The sequence below is a fragment of the Dendrobates tinctorius genome, unplaced genomic scaffold (assembly GCF_039654945.1).
Source record: "Dendrobates tinctorius isolate UK_male_01 unplaced genomic scaffold, ASM3965494v1 ptg000129l, whole genome shotgun sequence".
NCBI classification, from domain to species: Eukaryota; Metazoa; Chordata; class Amphibia; order Anura; family Dendrobatidae; genus Dendrobates; species Dendrobates tinctorius.
This window is the reverse complement of record NW_027361797.1, coordinates 18,733,271-18,752,580: the sequence shown is the minus strand read 5'-3', so window position 1 is coordinate 18,752,580 and position 19,310 is coordinate 18,733,271. Positions and strand designations below refer to the sequence as shown.

Below are 19,310 nucleotides of genomic sequence, written 5' to 3'. Positions count from 1 at the left end.
CATGTGGCCTTTTGGTTTTTATTGCCTTGTGAAAATTCAAAGATTAATTTTCCTATTGAAAATTATACATAGTCTACTATGTTTTTTCTCTGCAGTGAAAAACATATAAAGTATCTTGGAATATAGTTTTCTATACACTTAATCGGTGGCAGACAAGCTGTATGTTTAGAGTGGTATATGTTCCATCAGAGATGTACATTATGTCGGAATAATCCTAAGGTAAATCTCTGACATAGCCAAAAAAAGATGTACGGTAATCAGAGCCTGACAAATACTTGCGTTTTTCCTTCTTTTGAAATATTTGATACCCTATTTATACATATGATGTAAGTTATATTTAAAGGGAATCTGTCAGTTAAACTTTCAATAAAAAAACAGAGAATGCACAGGATAGGGTGAAACATCCCCAAAGATACCTATTTCGTCTCCCTCCAGTGCCATGTTGTACTTAAATTAATTTCCTATTTATATGCAAACTAGCTGAAGAGCCCGGCGCTGCCCGGGCATAGTAACTAACTGTGGTTAGTTATAGCAAATTATAATTATCCTCCATCCCATAGTCCTGTGCCCATATACCCATCACACATATCCACGATCCCATAGGCCCGTGCCCATATACCCATCATACATATCCTCCATCCCATAGTCGAGTGCCCAAATACCCATCACACATCCTCCATCCCATAGTCCCGTGCCCATATAACCATCATACATATTCTCCATCCCATAGTCCCGAGCCCATGTGCCCGTCATACATATCCTCCATCCCATAGTCCAGTGCCCATATACCCATCACACATCCTCCATCCCATAGTCAACCAATATGACATCATAATGAGCGGCGGGGCTTGCAACCTATGATGACATCAGTGTCGCCATGGCAACCATTATGACATCATAATGAGGGGCGGGGCTTGACACACACACACTTTTTCCCCATTATGTAGATAGGGGCAAAATTGTTTGGTGAATTGGAACGCGCGGGGTTAAAATTTCACCTCACAACAGCCTAGGATGCTCTCGGGGTCCAGACGTGTGACTGTGCCAAATTTTGTGACTGTAGCTGCGACGGTGTAGCTGCGACGGTGCAGATGCCAATCCCGGACATACATACATACACACACACATACATACATACATACATACATACATACACACACTTGAGCTTTATATATTAGATTAGCTTTGCAAGTGCACTGGTAAATGTGTTAGTGCACTTGCAGTCCTCAGCTCCTCTTAGATTCCTCCTACTGCTGCCCCTCATATAGCTGAGCTTCTACTCTCCACCGTCAATCAAAAAAGCAAAGGCGGCACCAATGGTTTATAAGCAGAAATAAGTTGAGGACTACAAGGGTACTAATATACCACCCAGTGCACGTACAGTACAAAGCTAATTTATTCTAAAATTAAGGATTAATTTGGCGCAATGCAACACTGGAAGGTGATGAAATGAATTTCATTGGAAATATTTTCCCCTGCTCTATCATGTAATTCCTTTGGTTTCTTAGTGAAAGTCTTACCAACAAATTTCCTATAAAACTCTGTCATCTAAGTCTGATTTCAGGAACACCTCCACTGTTCCCAAAGACAAGAGTCAGTCAATTATTGATTGTTTTTCTTTATTCTTCAAGGTCACTCTTTTCTGACACAGACATATAACGAGAATATCTCAATTATCTCTAGAGTCTTGGAGTGGCCAGAATTCTTGTTATTTTCTGCTCTTTTCCCTGCCATAATTTCATGCTCTGTCTCAAAACATGTTTAAAAATTTGTAATTTTCCTTTTCAATTAGAACTGTAAAACACTATCCATATTTAAGTGAGTGGGGGGATGGAGTCCGGTGCACAGTTTATGGCTGTGATGTGCAAGGAACATTTAGTTTTGGATGCAGTTGATTGGAACTATGTTGCAGTGCTTCAAAAAAGTGAGTGGTCAAGACCTTTGAGGTGCAGGGAGAAAGCTCAACAGACCTCCACAACAAATATTATTAAAGAATATTATAGCATATTCAAGAGATATTCTTTAACATGTTAAGGTGTTTACTCCTTGCTTGACAACTTTTAGTAATGCTTGTCTAGAGTACATCTCGCAAAATGGCGTCCACGCTTTTTGCCATAATCTCCCCCCTTGTCAGGTCATGCCTTCTTCAAAACTGGTCCACCGTCCATGTCCACCGTCCACGTCCCATTTCCTGCCCTTCTAGATGTGAATTTTGTTCCTGGGGCTATGCCTGATGAAAATCTTACCTGAAGGCTTTGGTGATCACCTAGGACTTGCAAGATCTTCCAAGCGTTTAGGAGGTCTTGTCTTTTGTCAAGCATGATTGACCCCGTTCTGTTGACTCACATTAAAACATAAATTGTCTACGTAAATCGCAGTTCTGATGATTGTTAAGCTAATGGTTGCGTGTAAACCATATTGCCTTTTGTAAGGATCAATTAGAATCTAGACGAACAGCGTTGGTGCTTCATTTATTGTTTTTAGGCATCAGTAAGTGTTTAAATTTCCTTCATTAGTTTTAAGGCAAAGCCCTTGAATGGCAGCAGAACATAAAGACACTGTAGTTTAGTAATGAAACTGTCAGTGTCCTATTCAGCTCAATGCTGGTGATAGAATCTCTGCGTCCGTCTCCTAAAATTACAGCGATAGACACATCAAGTAAACAGTGACACAAGTCAGCCCCAAAATGTAAGTTTGACTAGAACTACCTGAAGCTATGCTGAGTGAAAGCTACGCTTAATCATTTTGAGGCTGACATCTCTACTTTCTCTTCTGCTGAAAAAAAAAACGAAGCCTAGGAAATATCCTGAAATAAGTAACAAAATCTGTTAACAAGGAGTAGATTCTTCCTGTTATGTCTGCAGCTAGTGCCGGATTTCTACCATACGGCTTTTGATGTAAGACATCAACATGATATTGCCACTTTATGGTAAGTTATCATACCAAAAGGAGTCCAAAAAATAATAATAACCGAGGTAAAAAGAAAAATTTCAATCTAAAAAATGTAATTTTATTGAATAATATATAAAACATATGAATATACAGATTAGTCTAAATATGGCACCAAATAGCAGCAATGGGTAAACAATAGGTAGCTAGTAGTGATGAGCGAGTATACTCGTTGCTCAGGTGTCCTCCGAGTATTTTGGCGTGCTCAGAGATTCAGTTTTCATGGTCTCATCTGCATGATTTTATGACATGTTGACAGGCTGAATACATGTGGGAATGCCCTAACAAACAGGCATTCCCCACATGTATTCAAGCTGTCTAGCAGTCGCAAATCATGCAGATGAGAGGATGAAAACTAAATCTCTGAGCACGCCAAAATACTCGGAGGACACCCGAGCATGCTCGGGAAAACCCCAGCAACGAGTATACTCGCTCATCACTAGTAGCCAATAACCCTTAAATATTCCTAGTAAGTGATACAGGTCTGAAATCGGGGTCTTGTGCCCTATATTATGCTACTCTCAGATTAAACAGCAAAAAGCTGCTGACAGATTACCTCTAAGGCTACTTTCACACATCAGGTTTTCGGCGTCAGGCGTGATCCGGCGTCGTGCCGGAACGCCGGATCCGGCAACTGTTTCGTAAAACCGGATGTGACGGATCCGGTTTTCTGCCGGATCCGTCTTTTTCTTGACAGACAAAACCGGATCCGTCTCATCCGGTTCATCCGTTTTTCTATCCGTTTTTCGACAGATTACGCCGGATCCGGTTTTTAAAATTGACCCTTGTGGCCTTCCGAACGGGATTGGCTACTGGAAAACTATATATAGCATGTTCCTACAGCCCTTCTTTGACAGGTTGTAGAGGAGAAAGTGCAGGTTGGAGAGAAGAGCAAGTTACTGGCGAAGATGGATGTTGTCATTGGAAATATTTTGAAGAATTTGGCGGATTTTACAGCGGAGGCAAATCGTTTGAGGGTGATTGTTCTGGAGAAGGAGAGAGCGATACAGCAGCGCATCAGGCATCGTAGACGACGTTTGTGGATCCACCCCATCACAGCCAAGAGAATGACGCGTGGGGTCTATTCTACACTATGCATGGACCTTCGACGAAACCCGGATAAATTTTTTGGATATGTTAGGATGAAAATGGAGAATTTTGATTACTTGGTGGAGCGCATTGCACACCTCATAAGAAAAGCGGACACCTATTGCCGCTTCTCTGTTTCACCCGCAGAGCGTCTGATGGTGACTTTAAGGTAAGCCACATTTATTGGATATGCTCGCATCAGAGCACACTTTCACTGCAATCTTGTTGGTGGTAGTTTGTATCTCCAAGTGTTATAGCTGAGTTTTGGTATGTAATGCTGTGATTTAAAACTAATTTATTGTTTTTTAATTCCCCACAGATTTCTTGCAACTGGAGAATCCCTTTCGTCACTGCATTTCCAGTACAGACTCGGGATTTCCACCATATCTGGAATAGTGAAGTACACATGCCGTGCACTGTGGGACTCCTTAGCTGAAGAGTTTTTACCAGAGCCCACAACAGAGAGGTGGATTGAAATTGCTGACAAGTTTCAACAGATATGTCAGTTTCCAAACTGCTTGGGCGCTGTGGACGGGAAACATATCCGCATTGTAAAGCCAGCTGGATCGGGATCGGAATATTTCAATTACAAGAAATATTTTTCAATTGTCCTCATGGCCATCGCTGACGCGGAATACAAATTTATTGCGGTTGATATTGGGGCCTATGGCCGCTCCAATGACTCTCAAGTTTTCAAACTGTCTGCCATGGGGCGTAAACTGTATGGAAACACCTTCCAGTTCCCACCACCTAGACCGCTGCCGCAAACATCTGGTCCACCTATGCCATTTGTCTGTGTAGGGGATGAAGCCTTCCAGCTGTCAGAACACCTTTTGAAACCGTACTCTAGCAGAGGATTGACAAGACCAAAACGCATTTTTAATTACCGCCTCACAAGAGCAAGAAGAATGGTTGAATGTACCTTTGGTATTCTGACAGCCAAATGGCGGGTCCTATTGACTGCGATCAACCTCAAGACAGAAACTGTGGACGAGGTGATCAAAGCGTGCGTGGTACTCCACAATTTTGTTATCTGCAAGGAACCCATTTCCATTGAGGACACCTCTGAAGAAACCACCTTGCAAGATTACCATGACATTACCACTAGAAGTTCTGTGATGGTTTCAGTAATGAGGGACAATTTTGCACTATACTTTATGTCACCTCAAGGCAGAGTACACTGGCAGGATGACAGAGTGTGAAAGATTTGTGCCCAACCAAACTTGTGTACCTTCTGTACCAACAGTATATACCTTTGCCAACCAAAGTTGGCTATCTTGTCATGGTCTCTATTTTTAGCTTTAGGCCACAGGTGTGTACCTGGTTGTGTTTTATGCAAAGTATTTCACCTTTTAACAAAAGTTGTGTACATTGTTAGGAAATCACCAACAATAAACACAACTTTTTAGGTGAAATACTTTGCTTCAAACACAACCAGGAACACAACTGTGGCAAAAAGCTAAAATTTACCCACAGTTATATACCTAGTTTTGAATACCATTTCACCTTTTAAATACCCTGTATTTAACCTTTTTCGCCGCAGAAAGAAATGACAGACAACCAGTGTAAAATAATTTAACTTTTATTGAAAAATGTTTTTTTTAGTAAACTTTTTTAAAATTTTAATAAACTTGTTTAATAAAACTTTGAAACTATAAAACTGAAACCATAAAACTGGTCATTTTTATTTAAATACACACATTATAAATCTGTGTAGTGTGTGGTGGAAATACTGCTGTAGGGGCTGCGGGACACTTCGACACTGGGAGTGTGGAGAGAGGACTGGGATCGTGGTGGGGAAGGAACAGTTAGAGGTGAAGGTGTGGAAAAAACTACAGAATGGGTGGACATGTGGGAAGCAGAAGAGGTGGTGGGTGGTGGAGTGGAGGGTTGGGCAGGGACTGTAGGAGCAGATGATGATGATGGCAAGTTGTATGGGGAAGGAGTTTGGTACGGGGCAGGTTGCTGGAAGTGGGGAGATGTCTGGTACGGGGCAGGTTGCTGGAAGTGGGGAGATGTCTGGTACGGGGCAAGTTGCTGGAAGTGGGGAGATGTCTGGTACTGGGGAGGTTGCTGGTACTGGGGAGTTTGCAGGTACTGGGGAGGTTGCTGGTACTGGGGAGGTTGCTGGTACTGGGGAGGTTGCTGGTGCTGGGGAGGTTGCTGGTGCTGGGGAGGTGGATGGTGCTGGGGAGGTGGATGGTGCTGGGGAGGTGGATGGTATGTAATAGGAGGGGGAGGATGCAAAGTGGCTGGAGGGGGTGTAGATGTAATAGGAGGGGGAGGATGGAAAGTGGCTGGAGGGGGTGTAGATGTAATAGGAGGGGGAGGATGGAAAGTGGCTGGAGGGGGTGCAGGTGGAGGAACTACTGTGGTGGGAGGAGGAGGTTGGGAGGTAACTTGCTGGAGAGCAGCGTGGCATGAATGCATTACATGCATCTGCTGGGCAGAAGAGAGCGTTTCCATGCGCTCCACAACAGACCTGAAAAAGGTGTGGTTTGGCGAAGATCTTGCTTCTGAATGCATGGTTTGCAGAAGTGTCTTCACCTCCAGAATGCTGGAGTTGATCTGCTGATAGCCTGCGGAGATTTGCTCTGACAAGACTTTTAGACAGTTCTGGAAAGATGCATTCAGATGCAAGAACTCTGGCGCATAAGTCTTTTCCTGACCCCTCTGCCGCTGCCGCCCAGTACCCGCAGGTGTACTAGAGGTGGTAGGGGCAGAAGGGTGGGGTAAAGGGAAAGCGATCTCCTCACCAGCAGCTTCATGTAATGTAGGCGGCCACGATGCTCCTGTGCTGGTGGATGGGACAGATGGGTCGAATGTGTGGGAAGGCTGGGAAGGTGCAGATGTACCGGGGCGGTCGAAGTGTCCCTCGGTGCCGGTCTCCTCAGGGATCGCCTCAGAAGGGTCCAATCGTGCAGGCTCCCGAGTGCTGCTCACCGTGCTGTGGAATAAAGAGAAAAAAAAACAATTAAAATACTGACATGGTATGGCCCTGGCTGAAAAAAAAATTTACATCTAACATTTGTTTTCACATGTGGTGTGTAATATTTACCTTCTGGTGACCATTGTTTCCCGGAGGAACGACAGGGCTTCTGCGTACTTGTACTTGCTCCTGCGTCCTCCAGATCCACTCGGGGCCCGCATCTCTTTATTGAACTCCTTCTTGAAACGATCCCTCACAGACCGCCACCGATTCACAATTCTGTTCCCTGAAACGAGAAAGGAGTGGTTAGTATACAACATCAGTGTTTCCCAAACTCCAGTCCTCATGGTCCCCAGGGGTCATGTTTTCAGGATTTCCATAGTAAATAGAAATCCTGAACACATGATCCGTTGGGAACACGAGGACTGGAGTTCGGGAAACACTGGTTTACATCAAGCAACCGGTACTGTATATACTTACGCTCTGTAATCTGGGCCCGAACATCGAGGTCCTCCCAGCGGCCCACAAGGAGCGAACAGATTTCCTCCCAGAGTCGTCGGGTAACGATAAGGTCAGCGTGGCGGCGGTCAGCCATATTCCAGAGCGGCTCCCTTTCTCGGACGAGATCGATGAGGTGGTCCACATCGAGTCCTCCATCCTCACCGTCAGAGTCGGGAGCACGCTGTGAAGGCTGTTAAAGAAAAAGACAAAAATAACGCCTCCACATAAGAAATGAAATAAAAAGTGCAAAAAAACAAAGCAAAAATATTTATACTTACACGCTGGTGACCGCCGCGTTGCTGTCGCCGACGACCCTGGGAGGCACTGCGAGGACCTCTTGGCCGAGCACCAGATTGGGAAGACTAGAGAAGAAAACAAAAAATGTTATGTCTTTGGATGTAGGCATTTGTTTGCTGTGTGTGGTCTGCAGAACATTGTTTTCTATGTGTTGTGTGTAGTGTGATGTTGTGTTTCTGCGTTTGATGCAAAAAACTTACCAATTGTGAGCCCACTCCAGGTGTCTGTCCACCCCTTCCTTCTTCTTCTGGGAGCTCCTCTTCATCTTGTGAATCCTGTTTTGAAATAAAAGGCAATGAATAGACATATATTACAGAGAAGATGGATTTTGGAAATAAAAACTTACCGTCAAACGCTGATGATGCGAGGGAGGGCTCCCAGAAGATGATGTGCTGTCTTCCTGGTGGCCACACTCCATGCCTGTGGGTGGTGTTCCAGCTGCTGCCATTGCTGCTGCTGCTGCTGCTGCTGCTGCATCTATTGGGCGGCTGTTGAATAAAGAGAAACAAAGGGCCAATGAATATCTTGATATTCAATAGCCCTAGTTTGGAGGAATGGGGGATTTGATAATTACCGTCTCTCATCTGCTGCTGGCCTCCCCTCCTCAGCATGTTGCATTTGCTGCTCCATTTGGGGTGGTTGTGGTGCTGATGGTGCTGCAGTGGTCTCCTGCCTTCTCCTGCTTCGCTTGGTTGCTTTCTTGGGTGGCATGTTGGGTGTGGCTGTGGGTCCCACTGTCTTGCTTTTATATATGTCTTGTGGGCAGAGCTACTGAGCATGCTCAGACCAAAAAACCGGATCCGGCGCATTGCGGCGCTCATAGGCTTTCATTGTGTGAAAAAGCCGGACGCGCCGGATCCGGCGTGTCCGGCTTTTTCGCCGGAGACAAAAAACGTTACAGTAGCCGTTTTTTCCAGACGCCGGATCGCGACACATTGCCGGATCCGGCGAAAACCGGATGAAACGCATGGCCATCCGGCGCGATCCGGCGCAAATGCAAGTCAATGGGGGGGAAACCGGATCCGGCATTGCATTTCGCCGGATCCGGTTTCTGTCAAAAGCGCCGGATCGCGCCTGACGGCGAAAACCTGATGTGTGAAAGAGGCCTTAGTCAAGGGTGGAACTCATTGGATGACGAAGAGGCAAAGGAGTCTGTGGTAAAGGATCACCTTCAAAGACCCATAGCACCAGCACAGGACATATGAAAGCCAACAGTCATTTTGACTCAAAAAGACTCTGGTTGAAATTTTGAAAAGCCCCCAGCCCGGGAGTTGGATGCATTTGTCTCTCCATTGAGGTCGGATGAAAGGTAGAATGTAAATGAGATCTATGACCTCAGTGTCAAGGGCGTATTGGAGTGTGATGGGGAGCACCTAACAAACCACAGGTAATTACCTTTTAAAGAAAGGAGAAGGAGATGAGAAGATTCATATATAATTCTCATGAAAAAGATTCAATATAACTAAATTCATATTTGTTTTTCTTCTTTGTATATTTTGAAGTGCAAGAGATTGTCTTACCTAATGGCTGACAGCACATTCTTACAGGGAAGTCTATCAATCACTGAATAGGACCTCCTCCTCCTAAGCATTCTGTAAAACAAGTAGAAATTTAAATTAACAAAACACTTGAAGAAAAATTGAATACACGTATAATGTGTGTAAGAGAAGAAATACTGTAGAAACAGACCATAGGACTACTATGTTGCCTTTAGCAAGAATAGACCTATACCTGAATGACTGTATATGTTTTTGCATTAGCCGCCAGGACCTTGTACAGGATTCCCTTTTTTATAGAAACTACAATTGCAGCAAAACAAGAATCTAAGCCACACATTGTTAAGGTTGTTACGTGTCCACATTCCATTGGTGCAATCTGTGCATTCCACTGGGTCCAGTGGGTAAGAGCACCCACTTCCAACTACACAGCAGTATACAACTTTTATCACAGACACAATATTGGACTGCAAAGACCCATATACTGTTTTTGCGCAGGGGCCTTCTCTCGATGTTCATCACTGCTGGTTGGCACAGTTGGGGCTTAGTTTTATCTTTTCTCGGAGTCGTCATCTGTTCTACGTCAGACACTGAATATTTGTGTATATAAGGAATGTATGTTATTTATTTAAATAGGTGGCAAAATGGGAGAACAAAAGCCTGGAAGTAAAATATCCCGTGTGGCCCAGGATAACGGGGGCTCTGGATTTTGAACCTGATGACAACCATCTTAGCATCGTTACTTTAGAGGAGGCTCCATTTGTCATTGTTGAGAACATGGATTACCTCACAGGAACATGTGTAAGGAACACTGTACCATGTCAAAAATATATCAGGTTGAAGTAAGTAAATGTAAAGAAGATACATTCATCTGTACTTTCTTTGCCACCGTTGACTTATTTTTAGAGATGTCATAAAATGTACTAAGACAAATTGCAAACAGTCACAATAGGTAATGGATATCTTTAGTACTCACATAAAACTGGTAGACAGCCCTTTCCTGGAGGTTCACTACAATAGAAAATGCAACCACTTAAAGGGTTGTATGGGACAATTTTTCGTTTAAATTAAGAAATAACAGTCATGTAGTTGCTAACTACCTACCTGTTCTACCCGGCTTTTGCTCAAAGTGGTCACTGATCGCTCCTGCTGGTGATTCTGCTGTTTCACTTTTACAGAGCAGCTCTTCCTCTTCCGGACTGCTCTGTTGACAGGGTGTGACTGGTGGCATCATGCTGATTAACAGCTGGCTCCCACAGTTAGGCAGAGGGGAACTGGCAGTAATGCCACATCAACAGAGCAGAATGTAAGAGAAGCTACTACTCTGTCAGTGGAAGCTGCATAATCGCCAGCAGGAGCTGTCCATGACTTCTCTGTGCTAGCAAAGATCTGCACCAAGCAGAATGGGCAGGTAGTTAGCAACTACTTGCCTGTTAGTTCTTAGGTTCAAAGTAAAAAAAAATAAATAGTTCCCAACAACCCCCTTAAAGGCAATGTTCTTTTCCCAAGACAACAACGCAATATGTATATATTGTAAGGAATCCACTCGCTCTGACAGCAGTTAAGGCAAACGCACAGACCTTTTTGGTTATGGTGCAAAGTATTTTGGATGGTTATTAACCATCATAAACTTCAGCAAAGTTCACATGAATTGAAAATAGACCTTTCTTGGGCACAAGGGTAACAGAAAATAAATTGTTCTTATATACAGCATGGGCTCACCCAATTAGCTAACCGTCCAGTTTTCTCAGCTTTTGACAGAGACTATGCAATACAACCACAGTCTTTCCTCTTTCACAGAAAGACACTAATGAGAGAGCCAGGCTGCTTTATATAACATACTAAAGGGTGGATATATAGGAGCAGCAAGTCCCACCCATCTCTTTGACTGCTCCTAAACCCAGCCCTTCCTATGCACTATTAACAATCTCAGCACTATCTGTGCTTGTGTCTGCCTTCTGGGTTTACATCATCGAGGTTAACTAACTCAATTACATATAATTCCCCTTGAGGACCTGCCCAGCTGCCCAGTCCTCCCCTTGAGGATCTGCCTAGCTGAAGAGCCTGGCACTGCCTGGGCATAGTAACTAACTGTGGTTAGTTATAGCAAATTATAATTATCCTCCATCCCATAGTCCCGTGCCCATATACCCATCATACATATCCACGATCCCATAGGCCCGTGCCCATATACCCATCATACATATCCTCCATCCCATAGTCGATTGCCCATATACCCATCACACATCCTACATCCCATAGTCCCATGCCCATATACCCATCACACATCCTCCATCCCATAGTCCCATGCCCATATACCCATCATCACACATCCTTCATCTCATAGTCCCAAGCCCATATACCCATCATACATATCCGCCATCCCATAGTCCCGTGCCCATATACCCGTCATACATATTCGCCATCCCATAGTCCCGTGCCCATATACCCGTCATACATATCCTCCATCCCATAGTCCAGTGCCCATATACCCATCACACATCCTCCATTTCATAGTCCCGTGCCCATATACCCGTCATACATATCCTCCATCCCATAGTCGATTGCCCATATACCCATCACACATCCTACATCCCATAGTCCCATGCCCATATACCCATCATACATATTCGCCATCCCATAGTCGAGTGCCCATATACCCATCACACATCCTCCATCCCATAGTCCCGTGCCTATATACCCATCCCACATCCTTCATCTCATAGTCCCATCCCCATATACCCATCATACATATCTTCCATCCCATAGTCCCGTGCCCATATACCCATCATACATATCCGCCATCCCATAGTCCCGTGCCCATATACCCGTCATACATATTCGCCATCCCATAGTCCCGTGCCCATATACCCATCACACATCCTCCATTTCATAGTCCCGTGCCCATATACCCGTCATACATATCCTCCATCCCATAGTCCAGTGCCCATATACCCATCACACATCCTCCATCCCATAGTCAACCATTATGACATCATAATGAGCGACGGGGCTTGCAACCTATAATGACATCAGCATCGCCATGGCAACCATTATGACATAATGAGGGGCGGGGCTTGATACACACACACTTTTTCCCCATTATGTAGATGGGGCAAAATTGTTTGGTGAATTGGAACGCGCGGAGTTAAAATTTCGCCTCACAACATAGCTTAGGACACTCTCGGGGTCCAGATGTGTGACTGTGCCAAATTTTGTGGCTGTAGCTGCGACGGTGCAGATGCCAATCCCGGACATACACACACACACACATACATACATACACACACTTGAGCTTTATATAATATATATATATATATATATATATATATATATATATACACACACACACACACACACACAACGCTCCATGCTCATGAAAATTATTTTGTGGAATTAGGAATAATACTCAGGATAAAGGAGTTTATGATTACCACTACCATAACGCTATTTGACTGTCTGTGTAACCCTGGTTAATTTCGCTCTTTGCTTTGGGCTTCAAGGTGAGCACCCAACCGGTGCCTAGATGCTTAGGCAGCAGGACTCTCCCTGGCACAGGAACTACTTGACAATCCCTGCATGTGCTGCGGCTGTTGAACAGCCAAGAGGCATGCAGCTGCGATGACTCGAGCGTTTTTTTTTAGTGCATGCTGAAAATATTCGATTAGGACACGAGCGTGTTCGGATAAGACCTTATCCTAGCACGCAGGCTCATCACTAGTTCTAATTCAATGTTAACTTTTCAGTTGGCTTTTTTTCTAAAAAGTCGACATCATGTGCAATGTCACAAATTTATTTAGCGTAGTGACCCAGAAACAGACTAGAATCGTAGGATCCTTTTTCATTCTATCACTTGAAAGTTTCATTTGTTTTAAGTTTCAAAATTGTAAAATTCTCTGTTCCACGCATCCAAGCATCTTTCTCCTCTGTGCTTCTTTTATTCCACCTTTTTTTTTCCTTTCTTTTCGTGTTTCAGCAATTCCACAACGGAGGGGACATATGTGAAAAAATGCTGCAAAGGATTCTGTATAGATATATTGAAGAAACTTTCAAAGACTGTGAAATTCACGTATAACCTTTACCTCGTAACCAATGGGAAGCACGGCAAAAAAATCAATAACGTTTGGAATGGAATGATTGGTGAAGTAAGTTCTGTTAGGTAAAAGAACTCCTTAGTAAGAACTTGTCACTCTTAAGTATTACGACTTTTGTATTCAAAAATTGTAACTGACACCGTTTTCTTTCTGGTTTTTTTTTTCATTGTCATTAATGGACCAGGTGGTTTATAAGCGGGCAGTTATGGCAGTGGGTTCACTCACAATTAATGAAGAGCGCTCGGAGGTTGTTGATTTTTCAGTTCCATTTGTCGAAACTGGAATTAGTGTTATGGTATCACGTAGCAATGGCACCGTTTCTCCTTCTGCATTTTTAGGTAAGATATGTCTGATCACATTGAAAAAACTCCAAATGAATAAATATTAGAGTAGAGTGAATAAATTTAAGTGGGATTGAATTATACTTGAATTTTACAAAAATCTGCATAATGGATTATTCTGCGAAATGGCCGCATCTGTCTACTAGTTTTTGAACCAGAAATAATCATTAAAAGATTTTAAAAAAATAAGAAATTACATCTATTCATCTCACGCCTCACCTTTCTGACCAGAGATGAGCGAACCCGTACTTAAAAGTTGGTGGTTCGTACCGGACAGTTACTGTCCGGCGCTAAATGCCGAACACAGACTTCTCCCAAAAGTCAGCTGCAGTGTTTAGAGTTGCGGGGGAAGTTCGTCAAAGAGAGAGAGAGAACTTTCAATCTCAAAAGTCCAAGTCACCATTATTGTCAATGGGGTTTGTGTTCTGGTTGAAGTTCGGGTACAGTTGTGGTACCCGAACTGAACTTTGGAATAAAGTTCCAGTTGGATACCAAAATCTGAACTTTCACGGGTCTGCTCTTTCCTACTATGTGTTTATTGTGGTGTGATACCCTACATCAGTCCAATTGAGGAAGCTACAAAAGTTTCAGTATCCCATAGAGCTTGTACAGATAAACTATTCATTCCGGGACTATTAGGTGATTTCTGACTTTACCATATCAAGATAAGTCCAAAAGTGAATGTTCATATAGTTTGCACATACCATTTTTACTCTATATAGGAAATCTGTCATTACGATCAACCCTTTTAAGCCATCTATATGGAATGCAGGTCATATAAAGTTGAATAAAATGATACCTTAATATCTGCGATACTCTATCTTTTTCCAGAGAAATTCACGTTTTTCTTTATATGTAAATGAGTTGCTAAGATCTATGGCTCGGACATAGATCTCCCTGAGAATCCCTGAGAACCTGCCTTATAAGCTTATTTTAAATGAAAGATGGCATTACAGTGTGATACATGTAGATCATGAGAGTGAATATACCGTAATTGTCTTAAAAAAAACACCAATGCGTAGGAGTACAGCACTTCACAAGCTGGAGCTCCTCTCACGGCGGCACCCTGGATTGTTTCAGTGGCCTCTTAGTGCTGCAGCCCCTTGCAGACACTGCTCCATACAGCGCTACCTCTCTCTCCCTAAGGCCTGGTTCATCCAGTCATATTGTATCCAGCTCCTTTGATAGACTCGAGCTACAGCTATTACAAAATAAACAGCATTATAGGATTTCATTCCTGCCTTAGGATATCTTTTACCCTACTCTATCTCTTACAGTCTACTCTAAAGAAACAAAAAGCCCTTTCTGATGAAGGTCCGTTGTAGGACCGAAAACATTCATATGATATGAGTCTATTTTTGTCTGGATGCACAATAAAGATAAAATTGCTTCTCCGATTTTGAGTGCCAAGTATTTTTGTATATGTCTATGGGTTGGAAACCTTACTTGAGCACCTATTCTCCTCTGTTTTTCTCTGGAGTGCCGTGTTTTTTTGTATACTGTAGAGCAGACTGTCAGTCATTAAATGTCTTACGCTGGTAACACCGCCTTTCATTTAAAATAACCTCTGGAGGCAGATTCTCCAGGAGATCTATGTCTGTCCCATAGATCTTAACAGCTTATTTACATGTTAAGTAAAAAACATGGATTTTTCTGGAATGAGACATCGGATGGCAGATATCAAGGTACCGATTTATTCAGCTTGCTATGACCTACGTGTCAATATAAACTGCTTAGAAGGGTCGATCCTACTGACAGATTTCCTTTAGCAATAATACACTTTTTTGACATGTCAACCTCATTTGCTTTCAGTTGTCACGTCTCAGGTTTCATTGACTTTGCCCACAGGAAGCAAATGACTAGATCTATCTCATTGGACTTTCTACAACTGGTTCTCATGCGAAAAGCCCATTGGATAAATTATTCAATAGATATTAGACAGTGATGAGTCACCTTGTGAATTTTTGGAAAGTAAAGTAGATGAAACAACATACGACTGGTACAAGGGCCTTGCTGGTTATTTAATGTAATGAGTCGTACAGAGGTCTCAATATATATCGCCCTTCCTAATATTATAAATAGCCAAAAAACAGGAAGAATCAAAATTATATGCATAAATGTAAATACAAAATATTGTTGTGTATAGCTCAAAATACTGGCATATAAAAGATCACCGCATATGTTAATTGCACAATGCCCACTAAAAATGACAGACTCTCAGGTATGCATACAGCACTTTGCTGTTATTTTGTCCGTGGGATGAGGGTCTGTCATTTTTAGTGGGCATTGTGCAATTTACATATGCGGTGATCTTTTATATGCCAGTATTTTGAGCTATATACAACAATATTTTGTACTTACATTTATGCATATAATTTTGGTATACAGTCATGGCCAAAAGTTTTGAGAATGACACAAATATTAATTTTTACAAAGTCTACTGCTTCATTTTTTCTAATGGCAATTTGCATATACTCCAGAATGTTATAAAGAGTGATCAGCTTAACAGCAATTACTTGCAAAGTCAATATTTGCCTAGAAAATGAACTTTATCCCCCAAAACACATTTCAACATCATTGCAGCCCTGCCTTAAAAGGACCAGCTAACATCGTTTCAGTGATTGCTCCATTAACACAGGTGTGGGTGTTGATGAGGACAGGGCTGGAGATCAATCTGTCATGATTAAGTAAGAATGACACCACTGGACACTTTAAAAGGAGGCTGGTGCTTGGCATCATTGTTTCTCTTCTGTTAACCATGGTTATCTCTAAAGAAACATGTGCAGTCATCATTGCACTGCACAAAAATGGCCTAACAGGGAAGAGTTCCAGCGGATGCTTCCTACTTGGCCATAAAATCCATTTTATTTATATCTTTTAAAATAGTTCCATGTGGCAGAAACCCAAATATATACAGGGGGTCAGAAGAAAAAAGGGTACACTGCTGCTTTATGCGTGCAGACTACGCGTTTCGACCTTACTAGGTCTTCTTCTAGACCTAGAAGAAGACCTAGTAAGGTCGAAACGCGTAGTCTGCACGCATAAAGCAGCAGTGTGCCCTTTTTTCTTCTGACCCCCTGTATATATTTGGGTTTCTGCCACATGGAACTATTTTAAAAGATATAAATAAAATGGATTTTATGGCCAAGTAGGAAGCATCCGCTGGAATTATTTGCTGGTTTTTGTTTCTATTGCAACATGGGTGTGCCTCTCCCATTACAACTCCGTGCGGCTTCCTGGCAGTGAGCAGAACCACTAAGGACGTCTAACTGGGTGAGCTGGCTATAATTTTTCTTGTTTAACAGGGAAGAGTATCGCAGCTAGAAAGATTGCACCTCAGTCAACAATCTATCGCATCATCAAGAACTTCAAGGAGAGAGGTTCCCTTGTTGCCAAAAAGGCTCCAGGGCGCCCAAGAAAGACCAGCAAGCGCCAGGACCGTCTCTTAAAAGTGTTTCAGCTGCGGGATCGGGCTACCAGCAGTGCAGAGCTTGCTCAGGGATGGCAGCAGGCAGGTGTGAGTGCATCTGCACGCACTGTGAGGCGGAGACTCTTGGAGCAAGGCCTGGTCTCAAGGAGGGCAGCAAAGAAGCCACTTCTCTCCAGGAAAAACATCATGGACAGACTGCTATCCTGCAAGAGGTACAGGGAGTGGACTGCTGAGGACTGGGGTAAAGTCATTTTCTCTGAGGAATCCCCTTTTCGATTGTTTGGGACATCTGGAAAACGGCTTATTCGGAGAAGACCAGGTGAGCGCTACCACCAGTCTTGTCTCATGCCAACTGTCAAGCATCCTGAAACCATTCATGTGTGGGGTTGCTTCTCAGCCAAGGGAATGGGCTCTCTCTCAGTCTTGCCTAAAAACACAGCCATGAATAAAGAATGGTACCAGAATGTCCTCCAAGAGCAACTTCTCCCAACCGTCCAAGAGCAGATTGGCGATCAACAATGCCTTTTTCAACATGATGGAGCACCTTTCCATAAAGCAAAGGGGAAAACTAAATGGCTCAGGGAACAAAACATAGAGATTTTGGAACCATGGCCTGGAAACTCCCCAGATCTTAATCCCATTGAGAACTTGTGGTCAATCATCAAGAGACGGGTGGACAAACAAAAACCTTCAAATTCAGACAAAATAAAAGCATTAATTTTGCAAGAATGGACTGCTATCAGTCAGGATTTGATCCAGAAGTTGTTTGAGAGCATGCCAGGGAGAATTGCTGAGGTCCTGAAGAAGAAGGGTCAACACTGCAAATATTGACTTGCTGCATTAACTCATTCTAACTGTCAATATAACCTTTTGCTACTCATAATATGATTGCAATTATATTTCTGTATGTGATAAAAACATCTGACAAACACACATAAAAACCAGAGGCCAGCAGATCATGTGAAAATATAATATTTGTGTCATTCTCAAAACTTTTGGCCATGACTGTATAGTGGGTATTTATGCAATGGTTGGTGTAATGTACTTTATGCGCCAGAACAGATATTTTTACATCCATATATTGTGTCTGTCCATTTCTATCATTACATACATATTGTACTCCGTGATTTAACCCATTAGAGGTCACTTTGAGTCTCGGGATATCCCATACTTATTCACGGTATTGGATTTGAAGACATATACTTTATATATGCCTTCTGGCCATTACTTCGTGTCATTTAAACTTGGATGTATTATGTATATTATATTCAGGCATGCACATAGCACTTTATTAATATTTTTTTTGCCTGTCTTTGGAGCACATCGTCTAACGCATATGCGCTTATGCTATACTATTGCGGATACACTTCATTGTGTATTTGCACAATTTTTCTGCTATATGACCCCTTTGATGTGGATTTATGTATTACCATTGGGTGGTGTTCACACCTGTATGTTTCTTCTCCTACTTTTTTGCAATATGGACATTAATAAAATTCATTTGTATTCATTTCCGCTGTGGGTGGTGTGCTTGATTCTTCCTCTTTTTTGGTTATTTATTTAAAGTAATGCAGAACTGTCATTCTCCTAAAGACATAAGATTACACTTTTCTGAGACTTTTCATTTAGCATCTTTAGCATAAAATGGAGATCTATTATCTTGTAGATTATGAATTAGCCTGCAGGTGACGGCACTGTAGAATATTCCGTACGACTCAAGCTTTAAGTCGTGAGGTGTTATAGCTAATGATTGCAAAGGTTTCTCCTCTATGACATAAAGATGACACATATGTCTAGGTGGTAGCTCTAGGCCGTCAGCATCTCAGATGTGTAAGTAAACAGTTTGGATGAAATCTATATGTTTCGAGCTGTCAGTTTAATCAATTGTGTCTGGTTTTCATTTTTTTTTGTTCCTATCTTTCTGCAGAACCATTTAGTGCATCTGTCTGGGTGATGATGTTTGTGATGCTTCTCCTTGTGTCTGCCTTTGCTGTTTTTATATTTGAGTACTTTAGTCCTGTAGGATATAACAGGAACTTAGCACAAGGGAAAGGTAAGATATGAAGAGACTCATATATTATATATCAGCTGATTGAATCTGATGTTTTTTTGACTTTTGACCTGAGATGTGTGTTATCTTGTTTGGACTACTTTCTAAACCAATAACAAAGAATATTCCTGGTT

At 42.5% G+C, this 19,310-nt stretch overlaps 1 protein-coding gene across 1 annotated transcript in view; it reads left to right on the top strand.

The window, feature by feature from the left end:
• Window positions 1–19,310, top strand: part of GRIN2A (glutamate ionotropic receptor NMDA type subunit 2A) — a 293,548-nt gene that overhangs the window by 162,158 nt on the left and 112,080 nt on the right. The window contains exons 3-6 of the mRNA XM_073542833.1: window positions 9,898–10,103; window positions 13,238–13,406; window positions 13,540–13,693; window positions 19,054–19,179. Of these exons, the coding sequence (XP_073398934.1) occupies window positions 9,898–10,103; window positions 13,238–13,406; window positions 13,540–13,693; window positions 19,054–19,179 (655 nt within the window). The remainder of the gene's footprint in view (window positions 1–9,897; window positions 10,104–13,237; window positions 13,407–13,539; window positions 13,694–19,053; window positions 19,180–19,310) is intronic.